Source organism: Ambystoma mexicanum, chromosome 13 (assembly GCF_040938575.1).
Source record: "Ambystoma mexicanum isolate Mex_15411 chromosome 13, UKY_AmexF1_1, whole genome shotgun sequence".
Classification (NCBI taxonomy): domain Eukaryota; kingdom Metazoa; phylum Chordata; class Amphibia; order Caudata; family Ambystomatidae; genus Ambystoma; species Ambystoma mexicanum.
The window spans coordinates 447,579,293-447,607,170 of record NC_090938.1 but is presented as its reverse complement, the minus strand read 5'-3'; the positions used below and the strand labels follow the sequence as shown (position 1 = coordinate 447,607,170).

The window sequence follows — 27,878 nt, the reverse complement described above, 5'->3', positions numbered from 1 at the left end:
AGCTAATCAATATTAGTACCCAGTGAAGGGGGTGTGGCGGCCTCCCAGCCAATGGGGAGGCTCAGAACACAGGTGTTAGGGAGAATTCTAATTTCTGTGCTAATTCCCTTCAACCGTAGAGACCCCCAGCTCTTTTGCTGGACTTTAGGATTTTTTCATTCAAACCCTGGAGTGAACGAGACCTTTAACCCACTCTCCCATGTGTTTTGACCGGATCTGGATTATGTGTTTCCTCTGGTTCTGGAGTCTGACAAACTCCATAGGCATCTGCTTTTGTATGGTTACACAGAGCACCTTCAGTGCAGTGTCAGAGAAATCCTTTAGATGTCTCATACGATTTAAATACCTTTTTTTGTGTGAACTACAGTTCCCAAGAATAGTAAAGTGAAACTGACTTTACTTACCTTTTTCTCTTTGTAGGTCCAGCACATCCAATCTTATGTGGAGTGCTGAGGGAGGCAGGGGGGTTACCTAGTAGCCCCTTATCCTACATTCTCATGTAACATTTCTTATGTTACCCTCACTACTTTAAAAATAGCTTGTGGCAGTGGTTTAATTTTCCTACCATTGTGCTTTTCTGTCGCAGGCTGAATCCCCAGCTGCAGTTGTCAAAATGGCCCCAGTCTTCTTTTTTTGCCATTTTCTGTTTGTGAGGTCTTTCTTGGGGTTTACTCTGTGCGTTGAGCCAGGTTTGAGCCCTTTGTTCATTTTGCCGTTGGCGGGCTTCAGCCCTAACGCCGCCTTTGGCTCCAGTGTCTCTGGAAAGGCAGGATGTGAGAGAGGTTCCTGAAACTCCCCTGTCCTTTGTCTCTAGGAGTGCCTGAATCCAGCCAGTCCTTATTGGCTGGCTGTCTTTTTCAGGACAGCCACCTGCTGTGTGATGGACAGTCTAGGCTGTGCATGAATGGGAGAAACCTGCTTAAAAGGCGAGGGTTTTGGGACTAGAGGCAGAGTCGCCCACTGGGAGAAATACCCGACGAAGAAACCGTGAACGAAGCTTGCTGCATCTTCTTGGACCTTTGAATTGCCTGGTGAAGCCCTGCTTCTGTGCTGAAACTCTTTCGATTCAACAGAGAAGCTCCGGAAGGGACAACTTCTTCCCTTGGGTTAGTGGGACCAACTAAGCCTGGGAAGTACTCCACTGGACCATCTTCCCCGACTGGCTGTACTTCTTCGCTGCTGCATCAACAGAGTGCCAGGGGTCGACAAATCCGTAGTCGAGTGCAACGGCTGAAATCCAGCCAGAAGCTCCAGGAGTCTCCCAAGGACCCTCCAGAAGTAGGACGATCAATGCTAGAGTCCCCTCACCAGAGTGCAGGACCCAAGGAGTGAAGGAAATCCAACCAATATACAAGATCCGCGGTGGTGCCAGGAACTGGATCCAATAGAGATGGCCATGTCCTAGCCACCTGGATGACAGATCTCCGGGGACTAGCCCTTTAGGTGTCTCATCCCCAAAGAAGAGTCCCTCCTCACTTCCCACAGCCAGCAGCACCAAAAGTTTAACAATTGCCGGAGCTCCACAATTTGGCATCAATTTCAAAGCCCCGACTCAAATTACACATCAACATTGTACACTTCTAGATTAGGCAACAAAGCAATGAGCAGCGGTCTGCCTACATAAATATTTGAACAATGCATTTTCCTGGTTAGAATGCCTGTAGCAGTATTTGAAATGGTTTTGGTAATATTTTGCACAGAAAGTATACAAGTCACTACAACAGCACTGTCAGACATTTGCCATTAATATACAAGTAAAAATAATTATGTAGCTTAAGCATTTTGTATGAAAGACTACCTTTGGTTGAGCGATTCCCAGTGCCTCAAATAATTCTGGATGCTTGACAGGTAATTCAATGACTTCCTTAATTTCCTTAATCTGCTTGTCTAGGCCACCAATCATTTCGTAGGTTGAATCTGGTACCTTTTCAACCATCATCAAGGACACAAGAGGATCCACTTTATTAGGAAGGATTTTGTGAAGTGTGTAACTGTCATTCCGCAGGGCAACACGGCAGTTTGGGGTTACCTGTGGTGGAAAACCATTACATCAAGACATTACAGCAAAGAAACACGTGAACAACAGAAACTGTTTCCCATATTTCTATCACACTAATCAATTAAAAGGATCCTTTACAGTGCTATTGTTAAGCCCTGCCTCCTGCAGTGCCACTCAGCGCTCTCGGTTCATCATAACTGGTGTGGCCTCCTAGATCTGTGCAACAGGGTGGTTCCAGGAATCCATCCTAATAACCAGCCATCACTGTACATAAGGTCAACAGGCTGATCAGTTTTAATGACAGCTGCTCCTCAAGAACAATGTTAGGATCGATTTCTAAAATCAGGCCCATAGTGCAGATTTTAGGAGAACACCCTAGCTATGGTGAGCTAGGAGCTCAAAGAGTTTAGCTGAAACCCAATCGAGGTAGTGTGGAGAGCAGTCAAGGATTAGTCTCAGGAGAGTTGGTATGGCCCTCAATGAGCCCACACAGAAGAACACACAATACTTGAGCTTAGACAGTCAGTTATAAAAAAAACTATTTAGGCCTTTAGAACACACTTAAAATATGCAACTAGCAGGTTGTCATATCACCCAATACTATAATAAAAATATATACGTTTATGTAGCGTTTTTGTGGTATGTTGTGTTAAAAGAAATAAAAAAAAAAAAAAGAAAAACGATATGCAACATGAAAAAAATGTATGCAATCACCAGTAGGTTCACTTATTGTTGGGATGCACGTCCAGCTTCCACCCCGTCCCAAACGATTCAGGCTGCAGAAAATATATTGTGCACGCGAAAGTAAACGTGCACAGCTGCAGGGGGGTTGGGGGGGTGAAACTTGCAAAGTGTGAATAGTAGATATAGAGGTTTGTAATAGCTGTGGACGAGTAGGTAAAGGGCAAAGGTGACATTGTAGCATAGCTAGCAAAATGTAGTATATAGTAATGACAATGTAGACACTGATCTCATGTGCGAGAAAAACTGAAGTACCGCCATATTGGAAGTGGGGTGTGAGGCAAGGGTTGGTGCAGTAACCTTACGGTGCACTACAACAACCTTGACCGCCTGGTAATAGGAACACAACCTTTGGTATACAAGTCTGTACTACAAAGGTTGGCAGTGCGGTTGAGCAGCCAGGCTTATCTCGAGAGGGGTCAATGTGAGCAGTAGGGTGGTTACACAGAGGTTCACGGTGACAAGTATCCAAATAAACACTTGCACTCAAGGTTTCTTTATTAAACAATTGTTAATTTATTTACCAGTCAGTTTGAACAAGCCTTCTTCAGAAGGGGCAATATAAGAGTAACATACAAATACACTCCAAAATACACCAGCAGTTTCTCTAAATCAGCAAATATCCATTGGGGTGGCACACAGACACTTCCTACACCCCCAGGTGACTTAAATAGCTAGGACACCGTGGACATTAATATATCACTGGTACATTTAGAGCAATACTGAGATTAGTGTCAAAGAAAAGGGTTATTAGAATAAGAAAAGAGATCACATAATTATTCTAAAGCAGGAAAGTAATTTTTGAAACCCCCAATGCAAAGTTAGTTAACCCCTTCCTGGAAGGATAGGTGCAACACAATGTCAGAGGAGAGAAGAGTCATTCAGGGAGCCAGGACAGCCGATGTCAAGTCAGCAAATGTCTAGGTGAGCTGAAGCACTTCTTGTAGGCAAGTAAAACTCTTGCTTGTGAAGAGTAGAAGATGCAAGCAACTCTACAGAGCAACCAAGACAAGTCTCAACTGAGAGCAAGTAAGGCTACCCAACAAGAGGTAAGTTCTCTTAGACAGTAAAGTACCTTTGGTTAGAAGAAATGGTTCCAGATGGCTTCTGTTCCTGTGCAGCACTGCAGATCATGTTGTTCCTGGGCCTCAGTCGTGGAGACAAGAGGGAGGACTTCTGGGGACTCCTGCACTGAAATGGGATGGTTAGCAACAGCAACTGTCAATCTGCAAATCAGTGGCACTTCGCAGTTTCAGCACCTCGCGTCTCAGCAAATAGGTTCTCTGATACAACTTCGGACTTTCCTAGCATCTGGGGTCCAGCACTTTGTTGAGGTGGCTCAGGTTTGGTCAGTCCTGCTTTCTGGGAGTCCGGGGGATCTTCATGCAGGTTGGGGTCGACTCCAATCTGGAGTTCCTCTACCTGGCACTTTGGTTCCTGCAGCAGCAAGGAAGTACAGCCAGCTTTGAGAGGATGTCCAGAGGAGTTCAATTTGGAGTGGATTGGTCCCACCAACTCAAGGAGAGAAGTCGTCCTTGCAGGGCAGTCAAGGCGAATTCGGAGCTTCAGCACAGCAGCAGGGCTTCACCAGGCAAACCAACGGTCCATTAGTTTCAGCAGGCATCTCTTCCAAGTTCTTCGGATTCCTCCGTTCAGTGGTCGACTCTGCCTTCCAAGCCAAAAAGCCTTTCCTTTTATGCAGGTTTCTCCCATTCATTTCAGCATAGCTGTGAGTCAAATAGAAGGGTGGCTGTCCTTGCCAGACAGCCAGCCGGCCAATCACCTTTGGGTGCATTCCTGTAACTAAGGGGATTAAGCACAGGGAATGTTGTGCACCTCCCTCACTTCCTGCCCCCGCCAGTCATACTGGAGCCAGAGGTGGGCTTCACTCATGAATCCCGCCAAAGACAAAACAAACAAAGGGACCAAACGTGGTTTGGCGCAGAATAAATCTCAAGAAGGACCTTTCCAAAAAGAAATGGCAAAAAACGAAGACCAGGCCATTTTGACAAAATGGGCACCCATGGGTGCTTTACTGCAGCTGCAATTGCAGCCCGCGGTAGAAACACTCAATGGTAGCAAAAAGTAAACTACTGCCACCAGCCATTAAATGTAGAAAGGATAACAAAAACGTTTCATGAGAAACTAGGCAAAGGGGATACTAAGTAACCCCTGCAGCACCCTATTGTAAGATAGTATGTGATGGGTCTAGAAAGTTACAAATGTATGTAAAGTTAATTTCACTTCACTGCTCTTGGAAACAGTAGTTTAGCCAAGAGAAGGTATTTAAACCTTGGTGAAATCTGAAAGACTTCCCTGTGCCACTGCACTGACGTAAAATGATTATGTCTATGGAGTTCGTCACACTCCAAAACCAAAAGAAACAGAGGTCAAATTAAACAAAAATGCATACGAGAGTGGGAAAAGGGTCTCACTCTCTTTAGGATAAAAATTAAAAGTCCTAACCTCTCTACTAACTGGGTGCACTTGGTCCCCTGCCCCTTCCTCGTCCTGCCTGCACTTGCACTACAGCTCTGGCTGTAGATCTTTCTGTCCTTCTTTGTCTAACCCCTTACTGTGCACTCGAGAAAACTGCAGAATCTCTGTCAGGCCTATTTGTTGTATCCTAACTGTTAAATGTACCATATCCACTTAATTTGCCTGTGCAGACTGTTATCGCTTCAGAAATTCAAGGGCTCTGAGCGACTGTTTCTTCTCCCCGTGTTCCCTCCTTGATAGCTTTGAAACACTTGCCTGTGTGTAGGCGCTTTATAAATAATCAATACCATACCATAACAGCAAAAAGAGCTGGGGGTCTCTAAGGTAGAAGGGAATTAGAAAATTTCTGAGAATTCTCTCCAACAACCTTCAAGAATATTGTTGGGTTTTTAGAATTGTGGTTATATATAATGTGGTAGTACTTATTTCCCCCAAGATTTATCTGGGCCTACTTGTATTTAAATAAACCATTCATTTTTACAGTACATTGGGTCTGCGTTTCTTTTGACCATTTGTATTACAATTTATTTGTACTGATTCTACAGCCCTCTCTCCATTCAAAGATAAGCGTGGCTGCTCTGTCTACGCTACCCTGATCTCAGGTGATACAGCCTTATACCAAGAGAGGAGTCTTGTACTGTCTCAGTTGAATGGTTTTACTAAGCCCTTAGATGGACTTAAGAAAAACTGTCCTAACAGCCCATAGAAATACATTGTATACTTCTCTCATTAACACTGATTAGTGAATTTAGAAAATCAGAAAACAAGCAACATTACCTGGTTATTTCCAAGTAATGTCATCGGCATGACACAAAGGTCATCGATTAGGAAAAGTACAAGTCACAAGTAAACAACTAGGTGTACTTACATCATTGATGTCAATGTTTTTGTCCACATCCACTACAAATTTGCCTTCCGGATGAACCTAAATGAAAAAAAAGAAGGAATTAATTTTATTTGATCACAAAAACATTTGCACGCATAAACAAACATTTAAAAAATGATAAAACATGGTCTATAGCAGGGGTCCCCAACCTTTTGTGCGCAATGAGCAAAATTGGCATATCAAATTAAATGGTGAGCAACATCCATTTTTCGACGGAATATATCGGCGCACAGTTGGCGGACAAATTGGAAATGTAACAAAATTAAAACTGCATATTGAACATTTAATTTGCAGTACTTAATAGTTATATAGACCACGTGTTATTCTAGTCAAGGAAATGTGCAAGGCCTTTAACTTCATTTGACGTTAAGTGGTTGTTTACAAGGGATGTTGAGGAAATTGAGTGGTCAGTAGTCCATTTTATAGACCTATAGGACCAGTCCAGCTGTTCAAAAATAGAGTAGGAGTAAATAAACATTACCAGGGGTTTCAGGTTCCCGAGCAAAATATTAGTGCAAATGTATGGACAGTAAAAATGGCCACAAACAGAGCCTGAGATTCTGCCTAGGATTTTTTGGGATCTTTAATGGCAAATCATGCATTCCTAAGCATGCAAGATCGGCAATACTGTTCCACAGTCATTGATGACTGTATTGTGGATGTTTTTTTTCTTCAGGAATGTTATGAAATGTTACATTTCTTATTGATCAAAGAGTAAACACAATCCTCTTGAGTTCATTTTCCAATGGCCAGGGTAGGCACCACGAAGAAGATATCTGACAGCCAGAGAAGCTAGTTGGCGATGCCTACGCTCGAAAAGGAGGCATTGGAAAGAATTACTAATTCACAAGAAATTAACATATTCTCTTAAAACTGTTGAACAGTTCAGAGGCCACAAAGGAAAGCGTCAGTTTGTCTGAGTGTATAGGAGAAACTATCCAGGAGAGAGCTATTGGCAAACCGTGCCCCCAAGTTGAGGAGTTCCAGGTTATAGAAAGGGATGCACCATGGTTCGATGCAGAATGTAGAATCTCGAAAAGAAAACTGAACCATGATTTAATGAGGGGTGTGTACACTGCTGGTCAGATTTATAGTTTCAAAATGGCATAAAAAATCACGTTAAAAAGAATGAGAAAAAAATGTGAGCTTTTTTGAAGGATACCAAATCGTTTTATGTTTATTGCTGTTGTCAAGATAGGCATTATGCCATCCCCTTAGACAAGTATTTCTTGGACCACCAGCCCCTCAAGGTTATAGGCCAATTCCCTTACTGGACATTGGGGCTTATTACGAGTTTGGTGGTATCTCAACGGTACTGTTACTGCCACTTGGTCCAGCGGTATCACTGCCAGATTCCAAGTGGTGGTTCGGCGGTGTTAGTCCCCAATTATGGAGTCCGTAGCACTCCAGGGTGGATTTCATCAGTATTTGATTGATAGAAACATAATGTGGCAGAATTTCCATTTTATTGGAGTCGGTGACAAATCTGTGGATGCTGTCAATTCTCCCCTATGGGGGAAGACCATTCCCGTGCGGCCGCGCGGTACGTCCTCGGTACAATAGTTCCCCTGAGGGTGGTGCACAGGGAGAGAATCACATGGGAGAGGAAACCCCTCCTGGAACTAGGAACAACCCTACCCTGAGAACGCAATATACTCGCCAATCACTAGACCATAGGACCCCCCCCCCATTCTTATGACCCAAAGAACAACCCCTTCCCTAGATAAGTACTGGGACTATGAAGAGCACAACTGACCCAAGGAAGATCAAGGTTAGAAATACTGAGACGAGGAAGAATGGGGAAGAGTTGAAAGATATGTTATTGACAACCACTGAGACAAATAAGATGCATGGAGGAATATAGAGTGTTCTGCATAACCAACATGAGCATTCTAGACAACTTGGAATAAGTACTGGGATGAAGAGGAGCAGCGGAGGTATGAAGAGTTCTCCTAAGAACCACATTGAGCAGTCTAGTTGTTGCTGGTGCTCATTAGTCAATGCATAGTAGAAAAGGATGAGGGACTCAGGAAGAAGTTGTCCAGTCCTCCATGAAGGAGCTGCAGGAGCCAGCACGGTGCAGGAAAGTGCAAGGAAGCACACCAGGATGCCAAGAGAGGAGCTGGAAGGACAAGGGCCAGTCCACAGTGGAAGGACCGAATGGCGAGCTGGCAGATAGAAGCTCCGGTGTTCCTGCAGACAGGGAAGTTTGTGAAAGGAAGACCACGTTGTCCTGGGAAAGATTGACACTGCAGTGTTCCTGGGTAGACCAGAGCCCACTACAAAGGGGAGCACTCAGGCTGGCTGGTGGGAAACTAAGACGGTGCAGTCAGCATCTTAATAGTCACAGTACCTGGCAGGCATGTGAACCATGTCTGTCCCCCAAAAAGAGAAATTTAAGGGTCTGGGTCCCACCAAACGAAGGCAACTTGAGTCCTCTTCCTTGTGGAGGTACTTGGGGGAAAGGGCTCCAAGTACCCACACACAAAGAAGGTGTCTGGGACCCACTACATGAGAACCACACAAGTCCTCTTCCTCGTGGTGGTACTTGGGAGAAGAGGGCTCCCAGTTCCCAAACATAAAGAGGGGTCTGGGGCACAATCCCATGAGAAGAAGGGAAACCACAGAGTAATTTACTAAGCACCATACTTGGCAAGGAAGTGAACCAAGTTGGCCCAAGCAGAAAGAGAGAAAGGCAGAGATCTAGGACCTACAAGAGAACGAACCAGGGCAAAGGAGTCATTGCCCCTGGTTGTGGTCCAATAAATAGAGAGTTGCCAAGAGAAGGAACCAGGACAAGGGAGTGGTTGCCCCTGGTTGCTACAGAGTTTGTGCAACAGAGAAATATCTAAGAACTTTATGGAACTTTGTTTTACATTTAAGAACTTTGGGTTTGGAACCTGTCTTATTTGGACCTCTTTGATTGGATCTACAACCTATTCTTCTGAATTAAGAAGACATTTTGTTTTTTATAGGTTAGTAAATAGTGTGAGGGATGGAGATAGGCTTCGGACTTGTGACAGTGGACTATTTACTTTAGACAAAACATACTGGCAGTTTCCTTAGTTTTGGTTGAGGAAGGGAAACCCCTCTTAGCTTTAGGGAAAGGCAGGAGTTTCCCCAGTCCCCCACCCTTTTACTTTCAATAAAAGTATATGTCAATCAACATGAGCCCACTGTGTCCGAGTCCTACTTCTACATTCTTACAGGTCACTAATAGTATTTTAAGTCTTATCCAACGTGATACACAGACATGTCAACATCTGTCCAATATACAAGATTGTGGAATTATACATTGTTTTCCAACACCAATAAAGGTGGCAAGCAGGGATGTCAGTTGGTCCCAATGTATTCCTTTTGGATGTTGATTCTAGTACTTCTCTTAGGAAAGTTAATCCACCCTCCACCTGAAGGGTTCATTTTATAGCATGCTTCCTTATGCAGAAGACACAGCTATTTTGGACTTGCCCCCAGCAGGTCTCCAACAGGGCCTGCTAAACACAAGTTACTATTTTGGGAATTACAGTTTGAAATTAAATATAATAAAAACAAAAATGATGGTGTTCAGGCAAAGGGTGAAACCTTGTAGATCGTTTTTAAAAAAACCGTTTTCAAAAAAATCCTGTCTATTTGTGAAGCAAGCTAGTATTCAAATTTTATCTAAATCTGGCCTCGACAGTATTCCCGATGCAGTCTAGACGTGCCACTGGCTAACAATCGCTATTCTATCTAGAAATGGCACTGGCCGACATTCACAATCCTATCTAGTTGTGACATAGGCTATAGTTCACAAATTTATTTAAGTGTGGTACTTACTATCATTCACAATTCTGTCTGGGTCTGGCAGAAGCTAATGTTCACAATTCTAACTAACTGGCACTTGCTAACATTCACTCTTACATCCGAGTGTGGCACTTGCTAACATTCACTCTTACATCCGTGTGGCACTTGCTAACCTTCATAATCCTATCTAGATGTCACTCAGGCCAACGTTCACGATACCATCCAAGTGTGGCACCTGCTGCTAGGGAGAATTCTCATAAATGTGCCAATTCTCTTCACCTTAGGAGACTCCCAGCAACTTTGATGAATTTTGACGACTTACCTTGAGAGTGAGCCTTTTTTCACACTCTCATGTATTTTGATGTGCGTTTTACTCTTGTGTTCTTTGATTATGGAGTTTTAGATAACTCCATAGGCATCTTTTCATGTGTGTCGCACAGCACCCTCAGTGCAGTGACCATGGAAGCCTCTTAGGCTGTCCCAAGGTTTAAATACCTTCTCTGGGATAAACTACTGTTTCCCAGAGAAAGTAAAGTGAAATTGACTTCACTAGTCTTTTTAAATTCCTAGACCCAGTACCCACTACCTTACAATAGAGCGCTGGAAGGGTTACTTAGTATCCCCTATATCTAGAAACTCATGTAGCAGTCAAATGCTACCCTTTCCTCTCGAAATGGCTGGTGGCAGTGGTTTTACAACAAACTACCATGATTTTTCCCAACCAGGAACACTGGTAGCGTTACATCGCGGGAGCCATGTTTTTCAAGATGGCGCCTGAGCACCCTTTGTTTAAACAGGTCCTGGTCATCTTTGTTCGCCATTTCTTTTTGGAAAGGTCCTTCTAGAGTTTGTCTCTGCGGGCCAAACCAGGTTTGGTCCCTTTGTTCCTACGGCTTTGGCGGGCTTCAGGACTGAATACTGTCTCTCGCGCCCGAGTGTCTAGGGTAGGCAGGAATTGAGGGAAATGCCCGAAACTCCCTGTGCTTAGTCTCCTATGAGACCCAAATGTACTCTAGCGTGATTGGTTGGCTGACTGTCTGGCAAGGACAGCCGCCCTGCTGAGTGAGTGGCAACAAGGCTGATATGAATGGGAGGAAACTGGATAAAAAGGAGCGTCTTGGAAGGCAGAGTCGACTACTGGAACGAAAAAAACGAAGACAAGTTGGAAGAGGACATCTGCTGCAACTCCTGTACCGTTGGTTTTCCCGTGAAGCCCTACTGCAGGTCCGAAACGCCAAGTTCATCTCGACAGAGAAACCCTTCAAGGACAACTTCTCCCTTTGAGTTGGTGGGACCAATCAACTCGTAAGCCACCTGGACACCATTCCCAGAGCTGGTTGTATTTTCTTCAGAGTGCTGCAGGAAACCGAATAGCCAGGGAGAAGGACCCCAGTTTGTGTGCTTGACTACAGCTACCGGAATTGAAGAATTGCCTTCGCCAGCTTTTTGACCATTCCCAGTGCAGGAGTCCCCCGATGTCCTCCCTCTTGTCCCCACGACAGAGGCTGAGGAACAGCGAGATCTGCAGACCTGCCAGGAACAGATGTCTTCAGATGCATCTTTTTCTTCATTGTAAGGTACTGTGAAACCTGACCGAGAGAACTTATCTCCCACTGCGAAAGTGGTTGAAACTTTGGCAACTTCCAGGCCTAGTCATCTTGTGACCCAACATATGAACCTTTCTTTTACGAACTACTTCTGAGAAATTTGGCAAAGACTTTTCCATTTAACTTCCAGAACTGGTTTATCCTATACCAGACTTTAGATCATTGACTTTGGCCTAACCTATTGCTTGAATCAACTCCTCTGGGGACTCAAACTATTTGCACTGTTTTAGAGTAACTAATATTCGTTTTTATTAACTTTTGCCTTTTTGCTCCTCCTCAAATGCGCTGAATGCCATTTTGCTCCCCCTTCAAAGTCGTTTAAATGCCTCAGAACCTGATCTTGTGAAGTACTGAAGTATGTTTTTGTGTGGATTGCCTCATTCTAGTGAATGTTTTATAACTGACTGTGAAATAAATTAATAAGTGTTTTACCAAGAAACCTCGAGTATAAGAGTCTATTTCAATACTTGTAATTATAGACCTCTGTAGCATCCTTACAGCTCACATTCCATCTTGAGATAAGCCTGGCTGCTCAGCAACGCTACCACAAAACTGTGTAGTACAGACTTATACCAAAGGTTGGTTTTGCTTACACCTGTAGACTTAGTTGTGTGTAGTGGTCCCAAAGGGTACTGCATACAAACTCTGCCTAACACTGGTGGCAGAGGTGGGATTCAAATCCACGCCTCCGAAGAAACTGGAGGCCCTGTCCAAATGCTTCCTAGACTACCAGCTTTCATCCAGTGCAACAACAGGACTGTAAGGATACCTGTTAGTGTACAAAGTGAGGTGCCTGGGAGAGTCCTGATGAGAATGACTTAAATAAACTCTTGGGGGTGTTTGATACAACTCTTGGAGTTGTATCAAGCACCCCCAGGCCTCCTCGGAAAAGAAAACAGGAGCAGACAAAGAAGAAGGCAACAGAGTACCTTAACAGGTTCTGAAGAGGATGTTACAGAAGAAACTATAACACCCAGTCCACAGGAACTACTAACTGCCATTTCCAAGAAGGAGACAAAGGGGAAAGCCAAGATCTCAAGGAAAAAGCCAGAGAGAACTCATGTGCCACCCACAAGGACATCCCCAAGAGAATTGTCCAAAGTCACACCAGTGACTACTCCAACAGCTGAGGCAGAGTGTGAGGAACAACCAGGAAAGGTTGAATCAGCTGCTGAAGGCCTTTCCCCTGTTGGAGAACTGGATCCTGAAGACCATCCTGAGCTGCAGTCTTTATTGGCAGAAGGTGGCCCCTGTAAGGCATACTTCAGCAGAGGTCAAAGAGAGTGTCCTACTCTTGAAGGACTTTGACAAAAGGCAGCTTCCTAGCTGGACGGGCAAGAGCCAGGGAAGCGCAGGTTGTACTGGGAAGATGGCCTCTTCTACAGTGAACCTACGGAGTCTATACCAGGGGACTACAGAAGACTTGTAGTGCCTCTAGATCAGACAACAGTTCCTACAGTTAGCCCATAAGATGCCTTTAGCTGGTCACTTAAGCTTTAAGAAAACCAAGGAAAGGCTTTCTCTGTATTTCTACTGACCTAAGTTGGGGTCTGATGTAGATAAATTCTGTAGGCGCTGCCACACTGGTCAGATCTGGCAAGAGTGGAGCCAAGAATGTGGCACATTTGGCGCCTCTCCCAGTGGTGGGAGTCCCTTTTGAGAGGGTAGGAATCGACTTTGTTGGTCCCTTAGACTTAGAAATTGACTTTACTAGTCTTTCCGAATTCCTAGACCCAGCACACACTATCTTACAATAGAGTGCTGGAGGGGTTACATAGTATACCATGTGTCTAAAAACTCAAAGCAGTGAAATGCTACCCTTTCCTATTGAAATGGCTGGTGGCAGTGGTTTTACAATGAACTACCATGATTTTTCCCGACAGCGGACACCAGTAGCTAAAAAACGCGGGAGCCATGTTTTTCAAGATGGCGCCTTAAGCCCCTTTGTTTAAACAAGCCCTGGTCGTCTTTTTTTGCCATTTCTTTTTGGAATGGCCCTTCTAGTGTTTATCTCTGCGCGCGAAACTAGGTTTGGTCCCTTTGTTTCTATGCCTTTGGCGGGCTTCAGCATCGAGTGTCTGGGGTGGCCAGGAAGTGAGGGAGGTGCCCGAAACTCCCTGCGCTTAGTCTCCTAGGAGACCCGAAAACACTCTGGCGTGATTGACTGGTTGACTGTCTGCCAAGGACAGCCACCCTGCTGGAACGAAAGGGAGAAAACTGTTTCAAAGGCGAGTCTCTGGACTTGGAAGGCAGAGTCCACCACTGGAACGAAAGAACCGAAGACGAGCTGGAAGAGGACGGCTGCTGCAACTCCTGGACCGTTGGATTGCCTGGTGAAGCCCTGCTGCAGGTCCGAATTGCCACGTTCACCTCGACAGAGAAGCCCCCTTCAAGGACGACTTCTCCCTTTGAGTTGGTGGGACCAATCAACTCGTAAGCCACTTGGATACCATTCTCGGAGCTGGTTAGGTTTAACCAGGCAGAGGGACACCAGTTTGTGTGCTTGACGACAGCTACTCGAACCGAAGATCTACCATTTGCCAGCTTTTTGGACCTGTCCCTGTGCAGTGCAGGAGTCCTCCGACGTCCTGGCTCTTGTCTCCACGACTGAGGCTCAGGAACAGTGAGATCTGCAGGAACTGCCAGGAACCAACGTCTTCAGCTGCATCTTTTTCTTCCTATCGAGGTACTGTGCCAACCCGATTGAGAGAACTTACCTCTCGCAGTGAAAGTTCGTGGAACTTTCCCAATTTACAGGCCTAATCAGCTTGTGACCCCAGCATATGATTCTTTTTCGTCCAAACTACTTCTGAGAACTTTGGCAAAGACTTTTCCGGTCACTACCAGAACTGCTCTTTCTTATCCAAGACACTAGTCCATTGACTTTGGCCTAGGCCTATTGAATCGAATGGACTCTTCTAGTGAACAAACTATTTGCACTGCCTAAGAAAGTATTTGTGGTCCATTGTATTAACTTGTGTCTTTTTACTCATATTTAAAGTGACTGAAATGCCATTTTGCTCCTACTTCAGGGGAGCCTAATTTACTCAGAAACCTATAGGTTTGGTACTGAAGTTTGTGCATAATATTAAGTTGCTTTCTTCTAGTGAAGGTTTTCTAAATTACTGTGTAATAAATGTATAAGTGTTTTACCAAGAAACCTTGAGTGGAAGAGTTTACTTAGTTTACTGCTCACATTTCCTCTTGATATAAGCCTGGCTGCTCAGCTCACTACCAAAAACTGTGTAGTACAGACATATACCAAAGAATGGTTTTGCTTACACCGGTAGTCCTAATTGTGTGTGATGGTCCCAGAGGGTACTGAGGGTACTGCATGCAATTCTGCCTAACATTGTTCCCAACCCCTTTTCTTTGACTCACAACTCACTATTGCTCTATTTGTACCAGTGCTATATTAGTGCCCACAGTGTCCTTGTTATTTAAGAAACTGTGTGCCATACCAAATGGGTACTTGCTGATTTAGAGAAACTAAGAGTGTGTCTTTTTAAGTGTATTTTTGTGTTACTACTATATTACTCCCTTCTAAGGAAGGCTTATTGAACCAACTGTTAAATTAATCATTTAATCAAGAAACCTTGAGTGTAAGAGTGCATTTGAATACTTGTCACTGTGGATCTCTATGTAAGAACACTGCTGCTCACAGTGACCCCTCTTAAGATGAGCCTAGCTGCTCAGCCACAAGGCCAACCTGTGTAGTACCGAAAGGTTGGATTCCTATTGCCAGGAGGTCGAGGGTGTTGTAGTGCTCCAAAGGGTACTGCATTCAATCTTGCCTAACAGTTACAGACCCATGCACTAGACTGTTTAAACAACTACCTTCTCAAGTTCCTGCAAGCCTGAAGAGGCAACACGTTTCAGTAGATGCTAGCAAATGAACAAAATCAGGCATACACAAGTCTACATACAATGGAAGACTTTGTTCATCATCCTACATACCTTAACTAATACTTTCTTCTTGTCCATGGCTCGCACCACTTCACCAACATAGGATCCCTGCTCCTGAAGAAGTTGCAGTTCCTCCCGCAGCAAGCGCACTAAATGAGAAAAGACATGACCTTAGATTACAGATTGTTGCAACAAATACAATAATTTATTGTGAAAAGAAAAGAATCCATGTTTTTTTTTCTGAAACATGCATTTCTGGAATTGTACGATCGGACCGAGAAAAAAAAAAAAAAAAAAAAAAAGTCAGGAAAATGCTACCACCAAAGGTTCGAACCTTTGGTGGTAGCATTGTAGGTAAGTAAAAAAAGATTTTGAAAAAACTGCGGGGGGTGCAGGGGTGTCCCCTGCAACACCCCGCTCACTATACTTTTAGAGTATAGTGAGCGAATGATGCGGGGGAAACCCCTGCAGCTCACGAGAAAAAAAAAAAAAAAAAAAAAAAAAAAAAAAAAAAGGACCCTGCGCCACCGGAAGTGAAAGGGAACTGGCGCTGCCGGGACACAGAGTGAAGAGAAGGTGGGTGGGGGGTGTGGGTATGTAGGGGTTTTGAATGTGTGTTTGCATGGGAAATGTACAAACCTTTGGTGGTTCGGAACCTTGTTCGGAACCTTGTGCAGAAACGTTGGGTGTGTCCGCAGGACTACTTTGTCCTTGTGAAAGGTAGTTTATGGTTCCGAGGTGAGGCCGACTGTCTACGAGCCGAGGTGAGGCCAACTAGTAAGGCCGTCTTGATGGTTACCAGCCTGATGTCTACGAACACCATTGGCTCGAACGGCTTGTGCGCTAGGGAGCCCAAGACTATGTTAAGGTCCCACACTGGGTGCTGTCTCTTGATGGGCGGGTAGAGCCTTGCAAGTCCCATCAGATGTTTCTTGACGATAGGGTTGGAGGAGGAGAAAATGCCTTCCTCCGAGTTCCAGGAAGCCCCAATGGATGTACGGCAGGTGTCCACCTGCATGCCTGAGTGGGCGAGGTATGCCGAAAAGGAGAGCACGTCGTCCAAGGTGCATGACAGGGGTGGGCAGGGGGTTCAATTCCCTTGGAGTCTGCCCAGTGGCAGAATCTGGTCCATTTGCCTTTGTACTGGGCCCTGGTAGCCTTGCTCCCGGCGCCCTGTACGATTTCCAGATTGGCCTGTGAGAGGCTAAGGTGTCAAAGTGTTACCTTTGAGGGCTAGTTTCCCTGGCGCAGGGTGGATGACTCTGCCTCCCTGCTGTGCCAGTAGATCTGCTGGGCCCATCGGGAGATGAATCGGGGGCACCTGCGAGAGGCTGAGCAGCTCCGAAAACCATGGCCTGGCTGGCCACCATGGAGTTATTAGAATGATGAGGAGTTGGCGAGACTCCTTGATTTTGCAAATTACCCTGTGGATAAGGTGAGTGGGTGGAAAGGAGTAGGCCTTCATAATGGTCCCTTGGAGTTGCGTCGGCTAGAGCGCCGGGGCCCTGACCTTGCCAGGATGCGAACTGGGGGTACTGCTTGTTGTGTCTTGTGGCAAAGAGATCCGATCTAGCAGTGCAGATAGCCATCCACAAAACACCTGACGTACATCAACACCTCTGCCACTAGCATAAAATGACTATCAATGTAAATAAATTCAGTACAGCTGGCCACACAGACTCTTTTCAACAATAGCACTCCATCGCAAACCACCAACAGCGCCCACCCACGTGCCCGACCTTTTTTGGCTGCTTAGACGAGCCTAGCTAGCCACCCAAGTCGTAGACCGGCGGAAATGCACACATGCATCTCCTAATCTAACATCCAGCACATTGACCACAGTCACCGATGGCGTTCCAGCCACAAAGCGCATTGAGGCCATACAAACGGGCAAAGAACGCTATATAAATAACCCAATACAATACAATTAGGGTGCACATAAAAACATAATAGTTAGGAAAATGTGCGAAAGAAAATGCTGGAACAAAAAATAAACGCGAACGTGCGTTAAGGAAACTAACAGCAAGGCTCCATGTAAACATGAAAGTAGGTGACTGTACCTTTGGCATTAAGTTCATTTCTTTGTGCTTGTAAACGCCGCAGGTTTTGACTCTTATCATTGACAACCAGCTGAAAGAAAATGATTAGAAATTAGTCAATAAAATAATAAAAACAGAGCATTAAGGCGAACAGATGGGACAGTGTCACAAATTAAACCTGGCAGAGCACTAGGACCTGAATGACAAAGTTACTCACCGTAGTGACTACTTTCCTACTAGTCCATAGTCCCTTTACCTCCATACTTGTGGGACATTATGTCCATCGGGACGGGATCGGAGCACTTTAAGCATGAAAAATATAAATGTTTGTCCTTTTATTTTTACGCGGGGCTACCGCATGTGACCATAGCCCTGCTCTCCTGAGCTCTGCCCACATATCGCCCATCAGTCCTTTTTTATCGCCAGGTCCAGGACCATTTAGCAATAAACAAGGATACTTACTAGAGGGGACGACGGGTGTTTGGAGGAAAGGAGACTATTGACTAGGAGTAAAGTAGTCACTATGTGACTACCATTGTCATACTCCTGTGTCCCGTTCCCTTTCCTCCATACTTGTGGGAGATCCCAAGCACAGACCATATGGGGAGGCCCATGCAGCCGCCTTGGTAATGGACCCCCAAGGGACGTACCTTTGGAAGGCAACAGCAGCCACTTTGCCACAGACCAGATGTGCATGAATGCCCTTCAGTGATTGAAGGCCTTGAATCTAGTAGGCCTCTGAAATACATGAAGCTATCCAGCGGGAGATGGATGCTGTCTAGGCTGGTTTCAACTTTGGGTCCGCCCACGTAACCAAGAGTTGTGAGGAGCTTCTGAGTTCGCTAGTTATATCGAGGTAGAACTTCAGAGCTCACCCGATGTCTAGGTTGTGCAGAGCTCTCTCGGCATCCGAGGCCGGGTTCGGGAAGAAGACCAGTAAAGAGATTGACTGGTTCAAATGGAATTCAGTAACCACCAAAGGATGGACAGATGAGTGCGAAGCACAACCTTATCCTTGTGGAAAGTGGATGTTCCACAGAAAGAGCCTGAAGCTCGCTTACTCGCCTTGCTGATGTTATTGCAATAAGAAAGACAACTTTTCAAGAAAGGTACTGGAGATCGGTAGTGGCCATGGGTTCAAAAGGCTTATGGCATAAGCGGTGAGGACTACATTCAGATCCCATTTGGGATGAGGAGTCCAAACCAGCGGGAAAAGATGAAGACCCACAAAGTGTCTCTTGATGACACGGCTAGCCAGTGAAAAAGAGCAGCTGTTAGTAGACAGGTAAGCAGCAGTGGAGGACAAATAAGTCCTGCAAGACAAGACATGTATGCCAGAGGATGTAAGGTCCGATATGAAAGACAAAACAGTGTCGACAGATGCCTGCCTGGGGTCAAGGCTCTTGGCCAAACACCAGTGACAAAAACAGAGCCATTTGCGCCAGTATTGTGCTCTCATAGAGGGCTTTCACGCTGCTTGTAATATTTGCATGTTGTCCTCAGAGAGGTTAAACTGCGATAATGATCAGAACTCAGGCACCAGGCCGCCAAGCGGGGCGATTGTGGGGAGTGGTGCCACAACTGGTGATTGCTCTAGTGAAGAAGGCCGGGAATCTGCGGTAACCTGATCGGAGAGGATCTCGACAGGTGCTGCAGGTCTGAAAACCAGAAGCTGGATGGTCACCACAGCGTTATGAAGGAGAGTGCAGCTAGATACACTCCTGAGTTTCCAAAGTAACCGATGTATCAGTGGCAAAGGAGGGAAAGTGCAAGCTCTCATGTTGTCCCACTGGATATCGAGAGCGTCCCCCAAGGAGGACACTCCCGGCCCTTCCCTGGAAGCATAAAGAGGAAGCTTCTTGTTTGATGATGTTGGAAAGAGGTCCACCTCTGAGGTGCCCCATTGCTGGAAGATCTCAGTGAGAACACCGGTGTTCATCTCCCATTCGTAACTCACCGTAGATTGGCGGCGGCAGTCACATGGATATGACCTGGAATGTACACAGCTTGGAGCCAGATATTGTGTTGGATGGCCCAATCCCAGATTTGGATAGCCAGGTCGACCAAGAAGGGAGACTTGGAGCCCACCTGCTTTTTGTTGTAAAACATGCCATGGAATTGTCCATGCATATTCGAACCACACTGTTGGCGATAGAGGGTTGAAAAGCCTCGAGCACCAGAAAAACTGCCAGGAGCACCAGGTAATTGATATGGAAGCGCCTTTCTTGGGGCGTCCACAAATCGCACACCTCGAGGTGGTGCAGAGCACCCGACCCCAAGAGGGAGTCGTCTGTCATAACAGTTACTTGTGGGGCTGGGCTCCTGGAAGGAGGTCCCCACTGAGAGGTTGCTGGCAGATGACCACCAATGAAGATTCGCCGTCATGCAGGACGGGACTGGAATCATCTTGGAATCTGGGCGTAGGCTGAGACCAGCAGCTCCGCAGAGCAAGCCGAGTATGTCTAATTTTCAGGCGTGCGAGAGGCAGAGCTAACACACAAGAGACCATGAGGCCCAGAAGTCTCTGGAACCACCAGGCAAACATGTGGGAGGACTACAGGAAGAGCTGGCACGTGGTTGAAAGGTCTGCAATCCTGTCCTCTGTCAGGAAGACCCTGGTACTGACAGTGTCCCAACGGAAGACCAAGTCTTGATAGACCATCATCAAAGTTTTCCGCCAGTTGACCGACAGCCCAAGACGGAACAAGAGCTGAAGGAGTGACTGAAGGATGGTCGAGGAGGCTTGTGGGCAAGGATTGCGTATAAGCCAATCGTCCAAATATGGATATACATGAATCCCCTGAAGTCTGAGAAATGCCGCAATGACCGACATCTTCGTAAAAACACGCAGTGCTGAGCCGAGACCAAATGGAAGCACATGATACTGGAAGTGGTCCATTCCCACGGAGAAACGCAGATATTTTCAATGCAGGCTCTAGATCAGAATATGCATCCTGAAGGTCTACCACGCTCAGCCAATTGCCCTTCCGGAGAGAGGACTTTATCTGGCAGGGCGTAATCATCTTGAATTTCTCCTCGAGTAGGAAGAGATTGAACTTGTAGAGGTCGAGGACCGGGCCTGGTTAGGTTTGAGCACTGTAAACAGACGGGAGTTATAACCCTCCCATTGCTCGCAAAGGGGAACAGGTTCCACTGCTCTAAGGTCTAGAAGCTTCTGCACCTTGGCTCTGAGGGAGGGTGACGCAGTCTGCTGGAGAGGTGGGTGGGAAGGTGGGGGAGGGGCAAGCGGAAGCCTGCCAGAGTGACTGACAAAACCCATCGGACTTTGGTGATGGTCTGCCACGCCTCCAGATGAGACAAAATTCATCCTCCCACCGCAGTTGCGGATACTGACTGAAAATATAATTTTGATGTTTTATATTGGTGGAGAGACCACCCGTTGCTGAAGAGGAGGCTGTTGGCCGAGAGAAAAACAGACCACCTTGCTTTTGCTGCTTAAGGCGGGCGCCGCCAGTTGTAGCAAACTTACCAAAAAACACATCCTCAGATGAGGGTCTAGGCGCTGGGTAAGGCAGAGGCCACTCGCAAGGGGAACACCCCCAGGAACGCAAAGAGGATGGTTGCCAGGATGGTCCTCCACCAATTGGATCCACATAGATCACAGGCGCAGTCATAGCAGGGATCGAGACTGTATGCAGCAGCAGAGCCCGAGCACGCCAATCCATTGGAGGGCGGAACAGGTTTTTGTTATCCACAAAACGTGGAAAAGGCTGCTCTGCCCCAAAAACAGGCCCCTCAGCACCAGCCCTGGTGAACGTTGGTGTAAGAGGTAGTCAAAATGGCTGCCGTGGACTGCTGGGTTTGGACCGCCATTTTGGAACTGCGTCACAGGTGTGAGGCTGTGGTCCCCACAGGGGAGTCAGGGGTCTTATGTCCCATTTTAGCCTTGTGACAAGGAACCTCGGCAGAGCCGGTGCTAGCAGATCTAGAGTGTTTCTGGGACACCTTAGGGACTGCTGATAAATTAGCCCCAAATAGGGGATCCTCGACAGAGCTGGTACTAGAAGACTTGTGGTGTATAACCAGCTTCTGTGCCCCCTCAGCAGAATTGGTTTTCAGCACAGTGTGAAGGAGTGAAGGGCCATTTGGGTCCTCCTGTACATACTATACAACATGGACCACTTGCTCACGCACTAATGGGGGACATCCCCATTGCCCTTATGTTATCAGCAGCATGGGTGGGGCTATTGCGCGACACACTTGGCTTCCATTTTGTGTGCCCCCAACATCATCTTTGGAATAGGCCCCACTCCGATACTAAGGAAAAGCTTCCCTCCTCTCTGGAGCGCCGTGCACTGTGCGCTCATGGCCCCCACCTTTTCTTCCACTGTCTGAAGCTTCACAAATCCCTTTCTCATGGATGCGCTGGGGTATTTGAAACAAATAGCAAATTGTATCGTCTCATTCTTCCTCCGAGATCACTGTCCTGTGTGTGAACCGGCTCAAGCCAGGACTTGTAGCTCAACCATCAGCACAAACCTGCTAATGCCCTCTTACCCTCGCTGTTGGAAAATTACTGCCAATGTAACCCAGTGCCCTCCTAAGGTATTCTCTTTCTGGAACAGAAGTGTGACCCTGCTGTGCAGCCCACCCCAGAGTGCCTCCACTAAATCCAGACCTCTGTCACAGTATATTGTGCCCTAAAACTAACATATGTCATTATACTCCCCACTCACCAGTGACCGAGGGTATTAAGAATAAGCCCCCTGAGCCCTGTACCTCATAAAAGTCTCAATGAAAGATGATGTAATCATAGGTATGCAATTTATAGGTTTTCAAGATTTACTCAAAGGTATACCCATGATTGTTGTTCATTACATGTCTAGTGGTAGTTTCTCATGCCAGCTTAGTTGTGCCAACTGTATCTCGCCGCGACCTAACCCTCACCCCCTCCGGACACAGGCAGCTGGACCTCGTGACGCTCACCCTCCCGCCAACTGGGCAGCCAATCCTGAGGAGGCAGCGCCTACAGAGCTATATGGGAAATCACTCTCCAGCCAGTCATGTGCTAGCACTATAACCTATATTGTAATGACGATATTTTGCTTTATTATCTTGTGTAAGTAATGCTTGCCAGAGTGCTCTCGAGGCAGCAGAGTTCTCTAGATGTCAATTCTATATCAAACTTGCAACCTTCTCTTAGTCTCACTCCCTACTGGGATGTGTCATTTATTATAAGTTTGTAGTGGCATTACAGGGAGTGATCCTTTACATTTGGTGACCCTTGCAACGTGATCGAGAAGGGTGTGCCGAGAGAGGCCCCTGTGCCATGCAGTGAGATCCGGGACGCCCCAGCAAAAACATTGCCTCCGCGGTCGACGAGTGTGCCCACAAATAAGAAAGGTTCCAAGGCTCCCTGTCATCTTTGTTTGTTTGTTTGTTTATTTATTTGGTAATGCGCTCCGAGCCCGTGGGCATCTGGGCGCAGCCCTACAAGAGGACTCGAAACTTAGTTACAAAGCCTGACACAGGCTATTACAGAAAAACAGTGGTTGGTTACAGTAGGTGATACAATGTATATAAAATATCAAGTTTAAACGCAAAAAGAGCAGCATTATAACAGGTTGTGCCGTTTCCACTAGGGTGAGGGACGTTGCATGTCGTTGTTGTGCAGCCATTTGAGAGCGTAGGATCTGAATCTTGTGTAGGGTAAAGGGCATCTAACTGGGAAACTTGCACCGCCCGCTGTGGTAAGTTTGAATCTGGGGACTTCCAGTAGGAAGGTATTGGCAGATCTCGTCAGTCGGTTAGAGGGTCTCCAGTTGATTCTTTCCGCTAGGTAGGGGGGTGCTTGATTGTTGAGGCATTTAGAAGTGAGGGAAATAGTTTTAAGAAGGATTCTGTCCTTTATCTTTAGCCAATGGGCTTCAATCCGGTGTTTGGAGATGTGTTCTCTGCGTGGGATGTTCAGAGCTGCTCTAAGAGCGTTATTTTGCAATCTCTGGAGTTTGTCAGTGACCGACTTGCTGGCACCCGAGTATAAGGCGTTGCAATAGTCGAGTCTGGACATGACAAGGGCACTGGCCAAGGTGAGGCAGCTGGCACTGGACAGGAAGGGTCTGGCGGCACGGATGAGTTTACACGTGTAGGTGGTTGAGGAGGCGAGGGAATTCACTTGCTTTTTGAGGGTGAGAGCTGAGTCAAGGTAAAAACCCAGCGTTTTGACCTCGCGCATAACCTTAATAGTATTGTTATCAATGTTAAATGAGGTGTAGTCCGGGGTGAGTTTGGATAGTTTGTGGTCTGAACCGAGGAGCAGGATTTCAGTTTTATCGTCGTTCAGGCAGAGGCCATGTGTGGCCATCCATGCTTGAATGAAGATGTAAATTTTATTCACCAGAGCCAGGTCCACTTCGTAGTTGCCCGAAAGGGGTATGAGGATCTGGGTGTCATCTGCGTAATTAGTGTAGGTGACGCCCAGACTGTCCAACTTGTCAAACAATGGCTTGGTGAAGATATTGTATATAGTGGGTGAGACACAGGAGCCCTGTGGGACTCCACATGTGATTTGGATGGGGTCAGCACAGGTGGTGGTGGAGAACACTCTCATAGTCCGGTTGGCTAGAAAGGATTGGACCCAAGCTATAGCATCTCCTGTGAAGTTGGCAGCCAGCTTGAGGTGGTTGCATAAGACTGCATAAGATTTGCAAATGCCCAACTGCTCGCCGAGGCGGCTCACGGCTTGGTTGGGGTGCGGCCCCAATTGTGGATAGACTGAACGTAGGCTCTCGGACCACCCCGGACACGCGAGTACTGGTTGCGAGATTCTCAAGTGAGGGGAACAATTGTGAATTAGTTGGTGTAAAGATAAAGGCGAAAGAATAGTGGGAATTAAAATGTTTGGATGTAGTAACTGTGTGAGTGAACTGTTAGGCTTTTATCTATCCTTTATATGGCCATTAGGTTGTTGTGGAGAAAGGAGGTAAAGGAATACGGGATCCTAGCTTCAAAGGGGGGTAGAAGGCGGTGCCACGTAGCATTGTCTTGACCAGTGGAGGGTGTAAGTGAAGATAAAGAAAATAAAACGTAGGAGTCTGACATTTAGTAGGCTCGGAGTAGTAATTTAGAATATTCTTTTTCCGTGTGAGCAAAATTCTTTTAGAAAGTAGCCTGAGGGGGCTCAGACGTGGGGAGTGAATGAGAAAATAAGAATAAGAAAGAAGAGATTAGAATAAAAACAAAAGGGCGATTCACAACAGAGGGTAGTACATGTTATATGTTCAATGTTGTTCAAGTTAATTGTGTTGGTCTGTCAATAAAGCAGGTGTGCATTTATGTTGTTTATGGAATAAGTATTGATGAAAAGCCTTTGTGGGTCCTGAAAAGGTGCAAGTAAACAATGGCATTGAGATTTAGCCCGGTGCGGGCTAGAAGGTGGTGATAAGAGTAACGAAAAGTGTCTTTTTAAGTTGTATTGTGTAACATACCAAGTAGAGGAAAGAAAACACACAAAGTTAGGAGGAGAGCAATGGGAGGGAGTAACAACCCACCTATTAGCAAAGTATTGAGGTAAACAACTACAAAACAGGCGTGAAATATTAGATTTATGGAAGATGTTCGAAGAGACATCCCCGAGCAGTGACGCGAATAAGGACGCAACCTCAGAAGGGCCAACAGCCCCGGCGGGGGAGGAGGAAGTTACAGCAGAAGAGTGTACAGTAAAAACAGGAGAAAATGACCTCACCAGGCTTTAGCCATTATTAACCAGGCCAGTTGAAAGGATACAGTGATCCTATGTACGTACCTGTGCCAAGCGCCCTCTCGACACCAGCTGCCACTGCCCCACAGCCTTATGACCCAAGAGGCCTATACAGGCCCAGCAGCGCCCCTCCGGTACACATAGCACAGCTCAATGGGGATTTAGAAAGGCAACTCACCAGCACCCAAATGGAGCCAAGACGATTAAGGGCCCTGTGTGATAGGGGACAGATGATGCCCGGGGGAGGGGAAACACCACCAAGTGTAGCCAGTGATTTGACGCCCTCACCCAGTGTAGTGGGAGGGTCTACACCTTCCCCGCTGCCACAGGGAAATATACCCAAAGGACCGGAAAATAAGTGGCAATCAGGGGAGGTTTTTTTCCATTTGAACGACAAGCCAATAAGAATAGTGCGAGCAGAACCCACAGATGACCAGGCAGGAGAGGGACAAGGGGGGTGGGGAAGCAGATAGAGAGATAGATGAAGTTTGGAGTGATCTAGATGAATATGAAGAAGGAGCAGCCACCGCAGGCCTATCGCTCCCATTACGAGAAGACCCAGAGGATGGGGGAGGGCTCCCAGGATGGCAAGGGAGACTAAGGCAGAGGTTAGGAAACATGTCATTAAGCAAAGCAAGGAAAGTAATGGTAAGTAAAAAGGGGGGTAAGGCCAAACTACAGATGCCCCCGATACATAAGGGGGCAGGGAGGCCCCATTACATACCATGGGCACAGATGGAAAAAAACAACTTGTTAAAACTCCTCCCCCCGCTTTCAGCGGGGTCGGGGAAGTGGATACACGCATTCGAAAAGAACACGGCAGGGGTGCCCTTGGCCATAGGGGATATAAAAAGTCGATTAGTGTCTGCAGTTGGAAACCAAGCAGATGGAGTGTGGGTTAAGGCCGGCTTCCCGGGAGAAACGATAAACTGTGACCGCCATGATGGGTCATCATTCAACAATGTGAGGGCACAAGTATGGGATGCGTTACAGAGAACTTTTCTAGATACCCCAGGCTTACATTTAGTAATGCAATGCACTATGGGTGAGGAGGAAGAGACTGCGCAATTCATTCTCCGGGTACAGGACTTGTGGAGATCAGAAACGGGCACAGCTTCAATCTACCGCACTGTTTTACTGTATAATTAAGAGAGGGATCCCGAAAGAGGTACGGAAGGCCTTGGATAAAATAGCTGGGTTAGAAGCCAAAGGTTGGCCGGAGATTCAGAGCATCATAGTACATCATTGTAGGAGGATCAAAGAGAGGGAGAGAGCACAGAGAAGGTTGTCAGATGAAGCAAAGCTTGTTCAGAATAAATTGGTGAAGGTCGCTGAGATTAACGCAGCCCTACCCACGGAGAGACAGGGAAACGGGGAGGAGGGAGTCAGGAAATAGACCAGCAAGGATGGCAGCAACTTGGTCTGCAAACAGACAAGAACAATGGGCGGGAGAGGAGCAATACGAAGGACCCCAATGGCAGGGCAGACCCACAAGAGGACGAGGTGGGTACCGGGGGCAAAGAGGAGGATTTGGGGGGGCGGGGAGACAGTAAATAAGAGTTTGGAAGACAAGGAATGAGGGGAGGACCCCAAGGGTCATGTTGTAATTGTGGGAGATGGGGGCATTTTTTGAGAGAATGTCGAATGCGACCAATGGGATATTACCAAGGGCCCCCTCCCATGGGAAACGAACAACAATTTGGCCACCCACATCCAGGCAGCGTCTATGGGTTACCAATGGGTGGGAGTGTGCAACACGAATAGTGCTATAATGAGAACCCGCGGAGAGCCCAACACATGGTACCTAGGCAGCAACCTGAGCAGCAAGGTTTGCAACCACAAGTAGCACGTCAGAATACGATGGAAAACGCACATACTAATATCTTTGCAACAACTGCAAACAGCGCGCCAGCACCATTCCGCGGCGCAGCTGTAGTTGGGGACAATGTCTTTTGAGTCCCCGGAACAGACACATACCCAGATTAGGACAGCCCACAGAAAGCACTTGCGTGTCCAGTCCTATCAACTACCCTACATGCAGAAGAGGAACCACTAGTGGGTGCGGAGATAGGCAACAAGCAGTTCATCTTCATGGTGGACTTGGGAGCTGAAAAATCGTGCCTTAGGGAAAGCCAGTTTCTGCTCTTGGGGAAAAAAAAAAAGTTGGAAACAGGGGTTTTCTGGGACTATTTTGAAAGTTCCTTGCACAAAAGAATTCGACATAACGGTGAGGGGAAAGACAGTGCTAGCACCCCTATTATATCATGAAGGCTCGCCAATAAATTTGTTAGGGAGGGATCTCCTGAGTAAATTGAATATGAGCATCTCCTTCACAGCGAGGGATAGTATGCTCAACTCGGGGGTATAGAGCCATGTTAATGATCAGCACTATGACAAACGAAATTGCAGTGAGTGGAGTGCCCATAGATATTGACATGTGGGATACGGGTCCTCGCTAGAGTGGTGCCCGAGATACCACGAAAAGAATGGAGTGCCATCTGATTTTGTGTTCCACCCCATTGTAAATTCAGATGTTGTGCCTGGCACAATCATGTCAATTGATTTGGAAGGGGTACAGGTTTCAAGCAAACGTATCGTATAGGACTGGACACACATGGATGCGAATGGAGAACAGTGTTGTGCATAGATCCAAACATAGCTTAGCGTGATTTGCCTGATGAAGAGTTGTTTACTGACA

At 46.5% G+C, this 27,878-nt stretch overlaps 1 protein-coding gene across 1 annotated transcript in view; it reads right to left on the bottom strand.

Annotated features, from left to right (window-relative positions):
- PSMC5 (proteasome 26S subunit, ATPase 5) overlaps positions 1–27,878 on the bottom strand; it is a 278,857-nt gene that overhangs the window by 192,368 nt on the left and 58,611 nt on the right. The window contains exons 3-6 of the mRNA XM_069634084.1: positions 17,482–17,551; positions 15,473–15,570; positions 6,108–6,164; positions 1,799–2,029 (exon numbers count right to left, since the gene is read on the bottom strand). Of these exons, the coding sequence (XP_069490185.1) occupies positions 1,799–2,029; positions 6,108–6,164; positions 15,473–15,570; positions 17,482–17,551 (456 nt within the window). The remainder of the gene's footprint in view (positions 1–1,798; positions 2,030–6,107; positions 6,165–15,472; positions 15,571–17,481; positions 17,552–27,878) is intronic.